This window comes from Cnephaeus nilssonii (assembly GCF_951640355.1).
Source record: "Cnephaeus nilssonii genome assembly, chromosome: 20".
NCBI classification, from domain to species: Eukaryota; Metazoa; Chordata; class Mammalia; order Chiroptera; family Vespertilionidae; genus Cnephaeus; species Cnephaeus nilssonii.
In genome coordinates this window covers 43,563,770-43,580,612 of record NC_137091.1, presented here as the reverse complement: position 1 = coordinate 43,580,612, position 16,843 = coordinate 43,563,770, and the positions used below count along the sequence as shown (strand labels likewise).

Here is a 16,843-nt window from a genome sequence, read left to right as displayed (position 1 = left end):
TTTTCATTCCCCGTTCAAATTCGGGTTCAAACTCTACCTCCACCGCCGGCTCTGGGCCCCTCCCTGATCCCAGCCCAACTTTTAGAAACATGTATTTTTACTGATTTCAGAGCGGAAGGGAGAGGGAGAGAGAGACATCAATGATGAGAGAGAATCATGGATCGGCTGCCTCCTGCACGCCCCCCACCGGATGGTGGCCTCCTGGTTCATAGGTCCACACGCAACCACTGAGCCACACCGGCTGGGCTCTGCCGCCTTCCTAACACGGGAATGAGAAGAACAATCACAACAGCAGCGACAATAACGGCGATTAAAAGGCTTGAGCGACCCTGGCCGGTGTGGCTCAGTGGATAGAGCGTCGGCCTGCGGACTCAGGGTCTCAGGTTCGATTCCGGTCAAGGGCATGTACCTTGGTTGCAGGCACATCCCCAGTAAGGGGTATGCAGGAGGCAGCTGAATGATGTTTCTCTCTCATCGATGTTTCTAACTCTCTATCACTTTCCCTTCCCCTTCCTCTCTGTAAAGTATCAATAAAATATATTTTAAAAATAAATAAATAAAAATAAAATAAATAAATAAAGAGCCTTCAGTGAGTTCAGGAAACTCCTCTGCTCACTCCTCTCCCTGGCTCCTCACACTCATAGCCAAAGCCCAAACGGTGGCCCACACGGTCCCACAAAACCCGCCATGTCTCTGCCCGCACCTCCCGCCGCCCTGTCCCTCTCGCTCACTCCCCGCCAGTCACTCTGGCCTCCTGGCTGTTCCTCCAGCACAGCAGCAGCCCTCCGACCACAGGGCCTTTGCACGTGCTGCTCCCTCCACCTGGAAGGAATGGCTGCTCCCGCCGCTCCTTCAGGCCTCTGCTCAGATGCCAGCCCCACAGAGAAGCCCTCCCTCATCTCTCTACTTCCTGCCGCGCCGCCATCTGGCCCCCGTGGCTGCTGTTTCTCTCCAGGCCACCACTCTGCCTGTTCCGCCTTCCTCCCCTTAAGCGGACTGTCTCCCCACAACAGCAGGAGCCCGGAGGGCAGGGATTCCCACCCGGGGGGGGGGGGGGGGGGCTCACTGCTGTGTCCCAGCCTAGCCCAGGGCCGGGCCCCGGAGGGAGGGGCTCGGTAAGGATTTGTTGAGTGACTCCCTCACGTTCACGGGGCGCTTCCCATGGGCAAGCGCCGCTCTGAGCTCTGACTTCTCAGAATATCCCCGAGAAGTAGGGATGATTATCCCCATTTTACAGGTGAGGCAACTGAGTCCGGGAGAAGTGGACTCCGAACACCCAGAGCGACGGTTCAGGGCTGAGCCCCTGCCTGGTCCAAGGCAGGTGTGTAGAAAACATCGCTCTCCTAATGCAGGTCCCCAGCTCGGTTTTCTCCCAGCGGGGGGCTCAGAGCGCACCGGGCCCCAGTCAAAGCCCCGCCCCGCTGCCTGCTTGCTGGGCCACCGCAGGGCGGGGCCTGCCTCCCTGGGCCCAGTTCCTCCTCTGTCTCCCCTCACAGGACCTCTTCCCTGGCGGCCCTGCCTTCCCCACCCCGCCCCAGTCCCCACCTCCTGTTCCTTCTTAGCTCTTACCAACATGGGCCAGAATGTGTCTGTTACTTATTTTACTTCTTTTCTCTTTTAAAAAATATATTTTATTGATTTTTTTACAGAGAGGAAGGGAGAGGGATAGTTAGGAACATCGATGAGAGAGAAATATCCATCAGCTGCCTCCTGCATGCCCCCTATTGGAGATCAAGCCTGCAACCAAGGTGCATGCCCTTGACTGGAATCTAACCCGAAAACCTCCTTCAGTCCGCTGAGCCAAACTGGTTAGGGCTTACTTCTTTTCTAAAATGGATTTTTATTTTTAATGTTATTTGTTGTTGTTGTTAATCCTCACCTGTGGATATTTCTCCATTGATTTTTAGAGAGAGTGGAAGGGCGAGGGAGAGACACAGAGAGAGAAACATCGATTGGTTGCCTTTTGTACATGCCCAGACCAGGGCCGGGGATCAAGCCTGCAACTAAGGTACATGCCCTTGACCAGACACTTCAGTCTGAAGGCTAACGCTCTATCCACTGAGCCACACCGGCTAGGGCTATGTTACTTATTTTTAATCTCCCCCACCCCAACCCACAAGAAAGTCATCTCTCCGAGGGCAGGGATTTGGGTCTGTTGTGTTCACTCTTGTTGCACCAGCGCCTAGAACAGTGCCTGGCACACAGCAGGCTCTCAGGAGATACCTAATTGGCTAAATGCAGCAATGGCCATATGTGTAAATAAGTGGAAGTTAGCAGTAACTAACAATATTACCACTAAGAGGCAGGCCCTATTCCTTTCTCTTAGTTTTATTATTGACTAGAGGCCCGGTGCACAAAATTCGTGCATGGGGGGGGGTCCCCTCAGCCCAGCCTGTACCCTCTCCAATCTGGAACCCCTTGGGGGATGTCCGACTGCCCGTTTAGGCCCGATCCCCTAAACAGGCAGTCAGACATCCCTCTCACAATCCTGGACCACTGGCTCCTAATCGCTCACCTGCCTGCCTGGTTGCCCCTACCTGCCCCCCCCCCCCCTTGCTGGCCTGATGGTTCCTAACTGTCCCCCCTGCCGGCCTGGTCACCCCACACAGCCTGCTGTTCAGTCGTTTGGTCGTCCCTCACTAACACCCCTGCCGGCCTGGTCGTAGGTAGCCATGTGCGAGGGTTAATTTGCATATTACCTCTTTATTATATAGGATTTTCAGAGGGAGGGAGGGAGAGAGAGAGAGGAACATCGATTTGTTGTTCCACTTATTTGTGCATTCATTGGTGGTTGCTTCTGGTATGTGCCCTGACCAGGGGTCGAACCCACAACCTTGGCATATGGGATGGCGCTCTAACCACCTGAGCTGGTCAGCCAGGGCCCAGGCCTATTCCGAAAGCTTGTCATGGACCATCTCCTTTCCCCCTGTTCTTATATTTATTATTGCTATTAATCCGATTTCTCAGATGGGGAAGTTGAGACACAAGAAAGGGAGTCTCTCTGGTCCAAGGAGTAGAATGACGAGGAGTCCAGCCAGGTTGCCTGGCGGCAGACCCCTACTTTCATTTCTACCCGGAGACTTCCCAGTCTCAGTTTCCCCATCTGTCCTCAGGTGAAATCCAGGAGGGTCCGTGTACTTGGCCTAGGAAACAGCGACTTCTGGACTTGACGCTGAAGCTCAGTGTGAGCCACAAGCCAGCAGCCTCAGCGGCCCTGGACCACGGCCCCGGGAGGAAGCCCGGTTTCCAGCGCTTTGCAGTTATGTTTGGTAGCTGTTTCCTCATCAACCCCCAGCCCAGCTCGCTCTATTTAATGTGTAATTCATAGCAGCCCCTATAGCGTGTCACAGGTCGTGGGTTTCTTAATAAACAGATAACTGTATTTCAGTAGAATTGCTTCTCTTGCAATCCCGTGGGTGTTATTTCACGCATTTAAAGACATTATTCTAGCCCTGGCCAGTGTTCCTAAGTGGTTAGAGCATCGGCCCTTGCATCAAAGGGTTGAGGGTTCGATTCCTGGCATGTACCTGGGTTGCAGGTTCAATCCCGGGGCAAGTGTGGGAGGCAGCCAATCGATGTGTCTCTCTCACATCGAAATCTCTCTCTCGTTCTCTTTCTCCCTCTCTCCCTACCCCTCCCCTCTTCCCTCCCTTCCACTCTCTCTAAACATCAATGGGAAAACTATCCTCGGATGAGGATTGACAACAACAAAAATGTAGACATTATTCTGGGAAGGGTCCGTGGAGTGAACGCCCTGCCTCATCAAACATCCTTTGAGCCTTAATAAGGGGCTACTGTCTCCTCACTCTCCCTGCCTGCTCCCTGCACCAGGGGCTCTTGGAGACCTGCCCACCCCCACCCCCCCACACACATGCCTAAAGCTTCCCCAACACCCTCACAGCCTCTGGAGCCCCCTCCCTCTTTTCCCATCTGTCAAAACTGGATGGAGAGTCCTAGCTAGTTTGGCTCAATGGATAGAGTATCCGCCTGTGGACTGAAAGGTCCCAGGTTCGATTCCAGCCAAGGGCACATGCCTGGATTGCGGGCTCCATCCCCAGTAGGGGGCGTGCAAGAGGCAGCCAATCAATGATTCTTTCACATCATTGATGTTTCTATCTCTCTCTCCCTCTCCCTTCCTCTCTGAAATCAATAAAATATGTATTTTTAAAAAAACTGGATGGAGAAATTCTGGCACATTCTACAACATGGATGGACCTTGGAGACGTTGTGCCAAGTGCAATAAGCCAGCCCCAAAGACCAAATGCTGCGACGCTTCACGCATGTGAGGCGCCTGGAGCAGTGACACTCACACAGACAGGAAATGGATGCCAGGGCCGGGCGGAGGGAGGGGGGCCATGTTCCGTGGGACAGACTTGGCGTTTTGCAAGATGAAACGAGTTCCGAGGGTGGATGGTGGCGATGGTTACACAGTGTGAGTGTACTTAACGCCACTGAGCTGCTTACGCAAACATGGCGGAAATGGTAAAATTAAAAAAATACATATTTATATATATATGGATTTCAGAGAGGGAGAGAAAGATAGAAATGTCAATGATGAGAGAATCATGGATCAGCTGCCTCCTGCAGCAGGTGCCCTTGACAGGAATCGAACCCAGGACCTTTCAGTCCTCAGGCGGACGCTCTATCCACTGAGCCAAACCGGCGAGGGCAGTAAACTTTATGTTACGTATATTTGACCACAATTTTTAAAAAATGGAGCCTGGCTGGCGTGGCTCAGTGGTTGAGCATCGACCTATGAACCAGGAGGTCACGGTTCGATTCCCAGTCAGGGCACATGCCCGGTTGCGGGCTTGATTCCCCAGTGTGGGGCGTGCAGGAGGCAGCCGATGGATGATTCTCTCTCATCACTGATGTTTCTCTCTCTCTCTCCTCCCTTCCTCTCTGAAATCAATAATTTTTTAAAAAATGGAGAAAGCAGCCAGTGAGCCTCGGAGTTACTCAATGAATCGTGGAATCTTTAGTCTTAGGTTCCAATCCTGCTCCGGGCCCTGGTTACTTGGGTCCCGAGGTAAACGTTGAGGCCTTTTCCCAGATGGGGGACAGTGGGACCCCACAGACACCCACCAGGCTGCTCCCAGCATCCGGGAACTTATCTAACAACTTTGGTCCCCAAGGCTCACTTTACGGGAACGGAGATCAGTTTGGGCCCCCTCCCCAGGGTGGGGGTAAGGGGCGAGGGGGGGAGGGGTCTCGCTATTGCCACCCTCGCCGCAGCTCCCTGGTAGCTGGTTCCCAGAGGTGAAGATGGTGGGCTCACAGCCAGGCCGCCACTTACTGCATCCCTCGGGCCTCAGTTTCCTCACCTGCACGTTAGATACAGGTGAAGGGCTTGGAGCCGCGCACGGGGAGTGCTCCGCACAGGTTTGTCATGTTCCTCTGCTCCGGGTGCGTGCAGCTGGAGCCCGCGGAAATCACCGGCAAACCTTTTTGCGTGACCACGTGGGGTCTTCCTGGAGCCTGAGGGAGCTGCCTCTCTCCTTCAGCGCTTTATTCTGCATGTGGGGGACGTAGGTGTGCAGCCCGGCAGGGCGGGGTCACCCCCAGGGGGCCCCATGGGTCAGCTTCCCCACCACAGACACCCCCAGGGGCTTGCAGAGAACTGCAGTCCAGCCGCCTGTACTCCGCCAGGGACCCGGCTGGGCGGATGCCTCCCTCGCGTCTGTTCCCCATGCGGCCACCAGAGGGCGCCGGGGACCCTGTCAGCTCCCAGCCCTCTGCTCAGAATTGTCCCGAGGCTCCCGCCTCCCTCAGGGGAAGGGCAGGGTCCTTCCTGGACCCCAAGGTCCTACACCACAGCCCCCCGTTGTTCCCTCTGACCCTGCCCCCGGCGTGGTGCTCCGTGCTGGCTGGTGCTCCTAAGCACAAGCACAGAAAGGCTGCGACGTGCCTCGCGGAGAAAATACGGGTTGGATGAGCCTCGTTGGGTGTGCGTTGGAGTGCTGTTGGCCGCGTTAATCAATCAACAGCATAGATTAGTAAATTGTCTTTCAACAGAAACACACATAAAACAAGCTGACACTCTGATCATTTGGCAAAAGTGCTGTGACCAGAGGCTTAAAGTATTCGTTAATTTCATGTCTCAGGAGACCACGGAACATTAACATGAACCAGGATCTCGGAGAAAACAAAATAAATGAATAAACGAAACAGAACAGAAACAGATCCGTGAACAGAGAGAACAAGCTGATGGTTACCAAAGGACAGGGGGTGGGGAGATGGGAATTAAAAAAACAAAACAAAAACAAAACCTGCCCTAGCAGATTTGGCTCAGTGGATAGAGCGACAGCCTGCGGACTGAAGGGTCCCGGGTTCGATTCCAGTCAAGGGCACATGTCCGGTTGTGGGCTCGATCCCCAGTGTGGGTGTGCAGGCGGCAGCCAATCAATGACTCTCTCTCATCATTGATGTTTCCATCTCTCTCTCCCTTTCCATTCCTCTCTGAAATAAATTTTTTAAAAAATTAAAATTAAAAGAAAAAATACGCCTGTTTGGTTGAGCTGTTCAGTCTTCCTCCTTCACTAAGTCTGTCCCCAACCTGCTCCCCCCCCCACACACACCCTCAGGGCAGGATTCCTGTGTGCCTGGTTCATGCTGCACCCCTGTGCCCGGAACAGGGCCTGGCACCCAGTAGGTGCTCAGCAAATACATGTGGGATAAGCCGCCCTCTCCCCCTCCCTCCCCAGGTCTCACCCCAACCCCCAGACTCCAACCCCAAAGACACAAAAGCAAAGGGCTGAGGGGGCGTCGGTAGTTTTAAAAAAAAAGATTGGTTTTTAATTTACAAGAGTTCTAAATGTACAGAATTCTCCATTAAAAAAATCGTTATACACAATAAATACAGTACAAAAATTTATCTTACAGTACTAGTTTTGTCTCCGAGATTTCAAAATCTGGCGCGGGTGGCTGGCGGCAGGAAGAACAGAGGGAAGACTGGTGGGGAGGGGGTGGGCGGGGGAGCCCGGCTTCCTGTTTTGGAGGCGCTCGGATTTCAGCGGGGGGGACGGGAGGACCAGAAATCTCTCTCTCGCTCACTCAGGCGAGCGCACCCGGGGACACAGGACCAGGAGCCGGACGCGCACACGGGGGAAGTGGCAGGTGCCCCACAGCGGATCCTGCAACGCGGGCTCACGCCCCTTCCCTGCGTTTCCCTTTACGGCCTGTTGGGGGCGGTGTTGCAAGGCTGAGAGCGGCCCCCGGATCCTCCCTCCCAGCGGAGCGCCCTCCAGGCCTGGGTGGGGAAAGCCACAGACAGGCCGGTCCCAGCCGGACACGCGTGAGCAGTGGGCGCCATCGGAGTGCCCCATCCCTGGCAGACACACGCGTGTCCCGGGACGCGGGGGCGGAGTGTAGCGGGGGCGGGGGGAAACGGGAAGCGACACACCAGGTTTACCCCTCTTTGGGGGACATTTTACATGGACAGCCCCCTCCCCTAGATCCACAACCCCACCCAAAGACCCAGCCGAAGCGGGTGGTGGGAAGAGAGGCTTTTGTGACTCAAATAACTTAGGCAAGAAAAACTCAGGGGACCCCCGGCTCGTGCCCCCAGGAGGCTGAGGTCAGATTCCCAGCTGCCGGGGTGACCACAGGAGCGAGGTGGGGGGGGTGTGGGGGGGGAGGGGAGACCAGCCCGGTGTTATCTGTTCAACGTCCTGGCGCCGAGGCCGCCGTTGTGACTGGAGGGCGGGTAGGCCTCCGGCCTGTGCAGGGGAGACCGGGAGGCGGGCGGGACAGCCGCCGGCGGGGCGTGGGGGTACGGGGGCGCGGGAGTCCGGCCCGGGGCCTGCTGCAGGTTCAGGATGCTGTCGATGGCGCTCTGCAGGTGCTCGGTGAGCGTGTCGTCCTGCGGGCTGTCGCTGGAGAAGCTGGCCTGGTCCACGTCGGGGGACTCCGACTTGCGCCGCTTCGTGGGGGGCAGCGGGGGCGCCTCCCAGGCGGGGTCCCGGCTGCCGCCGCCCTGCCCCGCGCCGGCCGCGGCCTCGGGCGGGGCCGCCTTCAGCATGCGCTGGTACAGCTCGTCCTCCACGGCGGCCAGCTCGCGGATCAGGCCGCTGGTGGCCTCGTCCACTTTGGCGGCCGCCGGGCTGCCGCCCCGCGCCCTGCCCGCGCCGGGCCCCTCGCCGCCCAGGGGCCTCCACGTTCTCGCGGTACGTCTTCCGCAGGGGCAGGCGGGGGCAGTGCGGGGGCCTGGGCCGGCGGCTTGTGGTCCGTGGCCGGGGGTGGGTGGTCCACGGTGCCGTTCATCTGGCCCGTGGGCGGCGGCGGAGGTGGGGGCCGGGGCGGGGGCTCGGCCGCCTTGAGCGGGGCGGGGGGAGGCGGCGGGGGCTGGTGCACCGGATCCAGGGCCGTGTTGTGGACGACCTTGCTGAGCCCCGCCTCCTGCTTGATCTTGAGCTTGAGGCCGATGCGGCTCCGGGCCTCGTAGGTCTTTATGGGGGGGCGATTGCGCGAGGGCATGGGGCCGTCCTCGTCCGCGTCCAGGGAGGAGGCGGCGGAGGACGCGGAGGACGAGGCCGACAGGGAGGAGGAGGCGCGGGCCCAGGTCACGGAGGGCGAGCCGCCCCCATGCCGGATCACCAGCTTGGTGGGCAGGTGCAGGGGGGGCTGGGCGGGCGCCCCAGACGCGGAGGGCGGCGGTGGGCAGTGGCTGGGAACCCGATGTCCCTCCGAAGAGACTGCGACAGGGAGGCCGAGAGAGCGCGAGGAAGACACGTACTCATCTGCAGAACGAGGGGGCCAGGAACCCCGGTGAGGGAGTGCCCGGCTCCTGCGCAGACGCGCTGGGGGGCGTGTGCACTGAGCAACTACCACCCCCGGGGGGCCCCCTTCCCAGCAATCCCCACAGCCCAGCACTGGGAGGGTGGGGAGGCACCCGGAACCCAAGACTGGATGCCACCTTACGTTTTGCAACTGGGGTACCTTGCTTGCTTCCCCCCAGCCTGGCTGTGCTCCCCTGCTTTCCTATCCCCGGGAAGAAGGGTCCCTCCAGGCCAGGCCGAGGGGTGAACAGGCACTCAGTTCCCAGGGAGGCCAGCCACCGCGGGAAGGCGGGGCTACGGCGCCACCTAGCGGCCAAGTAAGGTGAGCCCCCCTAGTCTAATTAGGGTGCGAGAAGGAGGGGGCACACCTCGCCCTCCCCCACCCCCCTCACCAGGCTTCTCCTTGGCCAGCTGCTTGTCCAAGGCGAGGGTGGTCTTCTCCTCCTGAATGAACATCCGGTCGATCATCACCATCTCCGCCGAAGGGCTCACCCTCTGCAGGGAGAGAAGATGGGCAAGTGAAGAAGCCAGGACGGAGGGAGGGGATGCGGGTGACAGGGCTGTGACCTAACAGCCAGCCTCCTTCCCTCCCCCCCTCCCTGCCTCCCTCCCTCCGCGAGGGCAGCGCAGGGTCCCGGGGAGCCAGGGGAGGCCACCCTACCCGGGACTCCTCCAGGAGCAGGAGGCGGTACTTGTTGAGCATGGCCTGGGTGCGCTTCAGCAGCTGCGTGGAGACCGTCTCGAACTCCTCGTCCACTGCGAGAAAGAGCAGAGGCCCGGGGGCCCCGACGTTGGGGGGGACTGGCGGGGCAGCGTGCCTGCCACCCCTCCGCAAAGCAGGGCCCGGCTGGGGGCAGTCCCGGGAGGCCTCACCTCGGTGGTAGTCACTGGGGGAGGGGAGGGCGCCCTGGTAGACGTGGTAGGGCAGGAGGCGGTGCAGGGCGTCCTCGAAGGAGGGGAAGGCGGTCTTGTAGTCCGGGTGCAGGACGGAGCCCTGATGTTTGTGCAAATGCTCCAGGAAGCTGGGGGGGGGGGGGGGGGGGAGACCACACATGCAGAGCCGGTGGTGAGGCCAGGAGACAGCAGGACCCCAGCCCCGGCCCCAGGCAGACCACAGCAGGTGCAAGAGGACACTTGGGACACAGGCGCGGACTGGCCTGATGTGTCTCCCTGAGTCTCTGATGACAACCAGAGGAAGCAGGTGCTCCCTTTACCTCCATTTCACAGGTGAGAAAACTGAGGCCCAGAAAGGGGAAGTGCCTCCACTCAAAACATACAGTGGGGAAGGAAGAGGCAGAGCCGGGAGTCAGCGGCAGAGCCTGAACCGCATCCTCCATGCTATGCCGCCTCCCGCCACCAGGGAGCAGCACGCCCCCACGCTGTCAGTGGCCCCACCGCAACCTCAGGAGCGCAGGGAGGCTGATGAGTGGGTAAAATCCTATTCTTCCCACCTGAGCTCAAGTGAGTGAGTGAGGTCCCTATCGTGTGCTGAAGACCAGCGCTGCCCACACCCCCTGGGGCAGGATTTGGTCTGTCCTGTTTCCAGAACCCAGCACAGGACGGCAGGGAGCGAGCACCTGACCAACACTCTCGGTGGAAGGAGGGCAGAAGACAGGGAGAGTGCACGGGCAAGCATCCACCCCAACACCCACCCCTCCACCCACCCCACCCACCTACCCACCACCCCTCCACCCACCCCACCCACCTACCCACCACCCCTCCACCGCCCCCCCCTCCGCCCGCCCTGTCCGAGGTGCCCAGGGCACACCAGTGCCTCCCTCCCAATGCTGGCAGCGCCGCGGGGCCACAGTTGCATCGAACCCTCACCCGTCGGCCTATTCTCCTGACTACAGCACCCCATTTTCCAGAGGGGGAGCCTGGGGGTCTGGGAGGGAACCCGCCCCGGGAAGCCGCGGGGCTGAGAGGAGGTGGCTCGGGGCTCTGCACCCGGGCTGCCCGACCCTTCTGCAGGGCGGCCCCGGGAAGGCGCGGGGTGGGGAACTCACCAGGCTTCTTTGCTGGGCTGAAGGGGGGGTGGTTTCTTCAGGCCGCTCAGCTTGCTGTCATACTGCAGGCAGAAAGGCGAGTGGGGGATCCCACGGGGAAGCCTGCCCTCCCTCTGCACCCTGACCCCCACCCCCCAGCCTGGGGCAAAGACAAGGCCCATCTCCCCCAGGGGTACTGCCCTGCCCCTCACACTCCACTCCAGGGGAGACCTGGGCTGGGCTCTGGTGGGGGACATGGAGAGGAGAGGGTGACACGCAGGCGCGGACCCTGGCACCCCCAGCCAGGGACCCTGCAGCCCCCTCCCGAGCGGCCTCCGCCTGCCTGCTGTCTGGACCCCGGGAGCACCCCCGGCACCTCCCTCCCTGCCCTCCCACAGACCTTCTTCCCACCCAGTCCTCCCTCTGCCTCAGGCCTTCAGCTCCCCCCCCCCCCCCCCCCCCCGCCATGCCCAGGCCTCCTGCACGGCTGTGGTGGGTCTTGTCTCCAAGTCTCTCCAGCCGGGTCCCTCCACCCGTCCCTCTCACTTCTACAGATGTGTCCTTGTCTTCCTGCCCCCCCATTTCCAACAGGTGGTCCCTGCCTCCATACCCCCCCCCCCCAGGTCTCTCCAAATCCTCTCTGGAGTTTCTCACCCACCTGTCCTGAGCTGCCACCTGAGCCTCACGTCCCTCCTCCTCCCTCTCAACCTCTCCCCTGCTCCCGCCCCAGGGACCACCCCCCCCAGGGACCACCCCGGGTCTCACTCAGGCCATCTCTCCTACGTCGCCTGCCGTCTGGGTGTCTGCGGGTCTCCCATGTCCCCAGCCCAGACTGTCCTGCTGTCTCACCACCGGCTGGGTGTGTCTCATCCGCCCGCCCACCAGCCTCCCTGCCCCGCTGGCCCTTCCGGGTTCGGTTCACTGGTGGCATGCTCAGCCCCCGCCCTCCACTCGGGGCCCCTTACCTGCACCCCGGAGGGCTTCCCGGGGCCCGGTGCAGTGGCCTTGGCCACACTCAGGGTCGGGAGGCTGCTGGCAAAAGCTTTGTTCTCGGCGGGAAGCAGAGGCGGGAGGCCTGGAGGCGGGGGGGGGGGGGGGGGGAACATGGCTCAGAGGTCACTGGCACAGAGGCCCCGTCCTCACACGTGACCCCCAAGCCTGCACCTCGCTGCCCCGGTCCTTTGGCTCGGTGGCCCCGCCAGCCCTCGGATCTGGGGACAACCCTTCCTCCACCTTCCCTGCCCCTGAGATCTGAGGGACCCCTCAGGCTCACCCCCCCAGCTCAGCCCCCACCCACCTTCAGGCCCCAGCTCTCCTTCGTGGGCAGCCTGTCCCCTACCTGCGGTGGCCATGGGCGCCGGGGCGGGGGGGTGGCTGGGGGCGGCGGGGGTCCCGGATGGGGCCTGCCCGCTGACCAGCACGGAGGCAGTGGGGCTGGCGAGGGGCCCCAGGCTGGTGGAGGTCTGCGGGGCGGCGGGGGGTCCCCCGGCCTTGCTCTGGAGAATGATTCCGGACGGCACCTGAGGAGGGCACAGTGGTTGAGGGGTGGGGGGCACACACCAGAAATGGGGTGGCTAGGCACCAGGGCCGGGGGGAGGGGAGGGCTCCGGTCAGACTAAAGGGGAGGGCCGGGGGCTCGCGGGCGTGCGGCGGGCCAGCCCCTGCCCCGTTACCTGGTGAAATCTCTCCAGAAGAGCCTTCGGCTGGGGCAGCGCCGGGAAGGGGGCGGTCACCATCTGGAAGGTCCGAGGAGGCGGTGGAGCGGGGACTGAGGGCTCGGGGACCAGATGGAGGGTTGGAGGGGGCGTGGGGGACTTGTGGGGCCCCTGGCCGGGGGGGAACTGGAGCTGGAAGTCGGGGGGCGTGGGGGCTGGCAGTCTGGTGGATGTCTCTGAGGAGGCCACCACGGAGGAGGTGGAGGCAGGTGGGAGGTGGGGGGCTGAGGGCAGCGGCCCCTCGGGGGGCTGGGAGGGGGGGTGCAGAGGGGGCTGGGGCTGGGGTGGGCCTGGGGCAGTGGGGGCAGGGGTGCTGACAGGTGGGGGGACGCCCAGCTGGTTCTGGATGACAAAGATGCCAGGCAGGGTGGGGGGAGCCTGGGGTGGGGGACAAGGGTGCAGAGCGGGCTCTGAGGGGGGGCGGGACAAGCTCTGGGGCTGGGAGGGCGGCCGGGAGTGGGGGCGGGAGGGCGGGCGGGAAGGGGGCCTGGTGGGGTGCGGGGAGGGCAGGTGGGGGCTGTCTCCCAGAGGGGCCTGGTGAGGTAGTGACGGGGACGAGGAGGGGCCGGGGCCCTTCAGTGGAGCCGCTGCTGGGATCTGGGCAGGACAGGGAGGGAGAGGCAAGGCGCAGGGTCAGAGCCAACCTTGGCTCCCACTGCCCCACACACCGGAGACCCCAGCCACTCCCCCGACACCACCCTTCTGAGCAACCCCTTGTCCTGGGACGCCTCCTCCAGGACAGCGGCTATCCTTCCCACCTCCCCACCTCCCCCTGCACCTGTGCCCCCTCAGCCCCTGCCTCACCCCTGCACCTGCCCCCTTATCCCCTCCACACCCTGCCCTCTGGTCTCTCCCCCTCACCCCTGCACCTTCCCCCTCATCCCCTCCAGCCCTCTGCCCTCCGGTCCCCCATAGGCCCCGCCTCCCCAGTTCCCCGGAGGAAGGCAGCTCTGCAGGGGGGGCAGCAGCAGGGGAAGCAGCGGGGACGCCACGCCAGCTGCCAGCGGGGAGGGCGGCCAGGGAGCGGAGCACAAGCAGCGAGGGGGAAGGAGGCGCCGCGTCCCAGCAGCCCACCCGCCCGCCTGCCCAGCTAACCAAGGAAAGCAGACGCCGGTGGGGATGCCTTCGCTGCGTGCCAGGCGGGGACGGGGGACCCAGGGCGCTGAGGAGGCAGCTGAGGGGCGGGCTGTGACTCCTCGCCCCGTTCTAAGGCCTCGCGTGCCTGCTGTCAGGGCTGCGGGCCCGCCTGGGCCACAGGAGCCTGCAGGGACGGGCATGTGTGTGCACACGAGTGTGGGGCGTGCACACGTATGACTTGCACCAGAGCCGGCACAGTTCTGCTACACGGACACGGCGACCCTGCCTGCACCGCCTCAGCCAGGGCACCCCGCCCCCTGCCCACTCCTCCCCAGGGGTCACCTCCCCAAGAACCATGACCTCGGTCCCGTGTACCCGGACCGGCACCGGCACCGGCACCGCGAGTCCTCACCCCGGTGGCAGCTCCCTGGCCCGGCATACGCTGGCGCCTGCGCCCACCCGTGTGGCCGTCCACGGCCCCGAGAGCTGTGGCCACGTGGGACCGACTCACGGGGGAGACGCTGAAGCCAGGAGCGGAAACGACTGGTCCAGACGCCCGTCTCACCCCCACCCAGGACCTCAGAGCTGGCCGAGCACTCGGGGGACTCGCTCGGGTCCCCCAGCGCTGCCTCCTCCAAAGCCGGGGCTCTGGGCTTCGAGCCCCCAAGGTGGTCTGACTCGTGACTTCAGAGTCATGACCTGCTTCAAGGCGCCAACGCTCTGACCCTCCCAGCATCCCCTCCACGCCTGGGCCCGGATAGCCGGCGATCCAAAACAAGATCCAGTTCATCACCAGCTCCCTCCACACCCCCCAGAGGCCTGCCGCCCGGGGAGAGGTCGGAGGGGCAGCCTGGCTCTCACAAGGGGCTGATGAGACTGTCGCCTGGATAACCCCCCGGAAGGCAGTTTGCTCTGGTGACCTTTGACCTGGCGGTCCCCCACCAGGCATCTGTCATGAGGGGCCACCAGGCCCTTGCTCACAGGACTATCCACGGTGGGAGCATTTGTAAGAGAAAATAGGAAACCAACCCAAATGGCCCAAAGCAGGCGTGTGGCTGAGTGAGTCGGAGAGCCGGCCCCTTCCACACCTCCCCGCACGCACGGCCAGCACAGCGCGCTAGAACGCGAGTGAAATGAGAAGAACGCGTGACATGACGCCGGACAACGGGCTAAACTGCATTAGAACAGTGCATTAGATCAGCGGTCGCCGGCTGGTGGTCCGTGAGGTCCGAAAGGCTGGCGACCGCTGGATGAGACAGACAACAGTATGGTCTCCGGCTACACTTGCTGAATCTGAATAGCATCTACCACGACCGAGAAGGAGAACGTTCCTGTTCTAAGGGCCGAAATACTCCACTAAAATATTAAAGGTGAAGAGGAGCCGCATGTCTGCAAATGATTCTCAAGGGACTTGGGGAAAAAATGCTCTTGAGAGAGCCAAGGAAAGGATTAAAAAAAAAAGAGGGGGGGGGGGGCGGGGGAAAGCAAAGTATTTATAATGGGTTTGTCTGGCATGACAGCCAGCTTCTGAGCCGGCCTCCAGCGATCCCACCTCCTCACGTCCCGTCTCCTCTGACCCTGGGCCGGGGCTGGTCTCTGCGACCCACAGAATTCAGCCGGTGACCACAGGCTGCTTCCCAGGCTAGGTTCTAAAAGACTGCAGCGCCCTAACCGGTGTGGCTCAGTGGATAGAGCGACGGCCTGCGGACTGAAGGGTCCCAGGTTCGATTCCGGTCAAGGGCATGTACCTTGGTTGTGGGCACATCCCCAGTAGGAGGTGTGCAGGAGGCAGCTGATCAATGTTTCTCTCTCATCGATGTTTCTAACTCTCTATCCTTCTCCCTTCCTCTCTGTAAAAAAATCAATAAAATATATTAAAAAATAAAAATATAAAAGATTGTGGCTTCCATGCGGGGCACAGTCTCCCCCTCTTCCTGTTTGATGTTCGCTTTGGTGGAAACCGCTGAGCAGCGTGTTATGAGCTCCCCGTAGGGAGGCCCCACGGAGGGGAGCTGAGGCCGCCGCCGCGAGCGAGCCACCGTGGAGGCCCGTGCTCCAGGCCAGTCAAGCCTTCAGCCCTGCTTCACACCCTGAGCTCCTGAGCGGTGGGAAGCCGGAACCCTCCCGCAGCTACTTCCAGATTCTTGCTGCTTAGAAACGGTCTGAGATAAGTTAATGTGGGTTGTTTTAAGTGGCTAAGTTTTGGGATCATTTGTTACACAGCAGTTCATAACTAATACATCTGGTTAAAGAGTAAAGGGCTCTCATGCGTTCTTTGTACTATTCTTGCAACTTTGCCTAGATTGGAAATGATTTGAAACTGAAATCTAAAAATACCCAAATTTAAATTTTTTTTAAAAACCTGTTCTCATTAAAAATGCAGAGACAAACACACACACACACACACACACACACACACACTCCACCACAAAGTAAAAAAAACACACCAAATGATATATGCAATTCATAGCACAAACTTCATCTCTCTCATATGTAAAGAGCCTCTAGAAATCACTAAGAATAACAACCAGTGAGCAAAAGGGGGCAAAGGATGTGACCCGACAATGCACAAGAAGGAAAACACAAAAGGCTTAAGTATTTCAAGAGATGCCCAAGTTCACCCGTAATAAGAGAAGTGCACATCGAAAGCACCCCATGGAACCATTTTCACTCATCACGTTAGGAAAAAGCCAGACCTCTCATACATTGCCCGTGGGCGTCTACACTGGCACGCTGTGCTACCACTCCAGAGGAAGGCAATTCGGCAGCAGCTACCAAATTGTAAGTGCACATTCGCTTTGTTCCAGCACACAGGCTCCTGGGAAGTGACCAGACCACACACCTGTCTGTGGAGCGCCAAAGCCTGGCCATGGTCTAAAGCCGTGGTTCTCAACCTTCCTAATGCCGCAACCCTTTAATACAACTCCTCATGTTGTGGTGACCCCCAACCATAAAATTATTTTCGTTGCTACTTCATAACTGTAATTTTGCTACTGTTAATGAATCATAATGTAAATATCTGTGTTTTCCGATGGTCTTAGGCTCTACAGACCTACATACAGATCTCAAGAATCGCTGCTGTATTTAATCGACTAGAGGCCCGGTGCACAAATTCATGCACAGGTGGGGTCCAGCCGGCCCACCCTGATCAGGCGGTCAGGCTGAGCTGGCGGGGGGGAGGGGCCGTGGGCGGTTGGCCAGCCAGCCCCGCCCCCTGGTCAAACTCCCAGTGGAGGGGACAATTTGCATATTAGCCTTTTATTATATAGAATGCCACCGAGGGCGCACT

The 16,843-nt window shown here is 60.5% G+C and overlaps 1 protein-coding gene across 1 annotated transcript in view; it reads right to left on the bottom strand.

Annotated features, from left to right (window-relative positions):
- Positions 1 to 6,799: 6,799 nt before the first annotated feature.
- The window catches only part of BICRA (BRD4 interacting chromatin remodeling complex associated protein), a 75,819-nt gene continuing 65,775 nt past the window's right edge, over positions 6,800 to 16,843 (bottom strand). The window contains 10 exon segments of the mRNA XM_079800758.1: positions 6,800 to 8,138; positions 8,140 to 8,208; positions 8,210 to 8,738; positions 9,170 to 9,272; positions 9,439 to 9,533; positions 9,651 to 9,799; positions 10,784 to 10,845; positions 11,728 to 11,837; positions 12,102 to 12,282; positions 12,436 to 13,074. Coding sequence (XP_079656884.1) covers positions 7,655 to 8,138; positions 8,140 to 8,208; positions 8,210 to 8,738; positions 9,170 to 9,272; positions 9,439 to 9,533; positions 9,651 to 9,799; positions 10,784 to 10,845; positions 11,728 to 11,837; positions 12,102 to 12,282; positions 12,436 to 13,074 — 2,421 coding nt within the window. The 3' untranslated portion in view covers positions 6,800 to 7,654.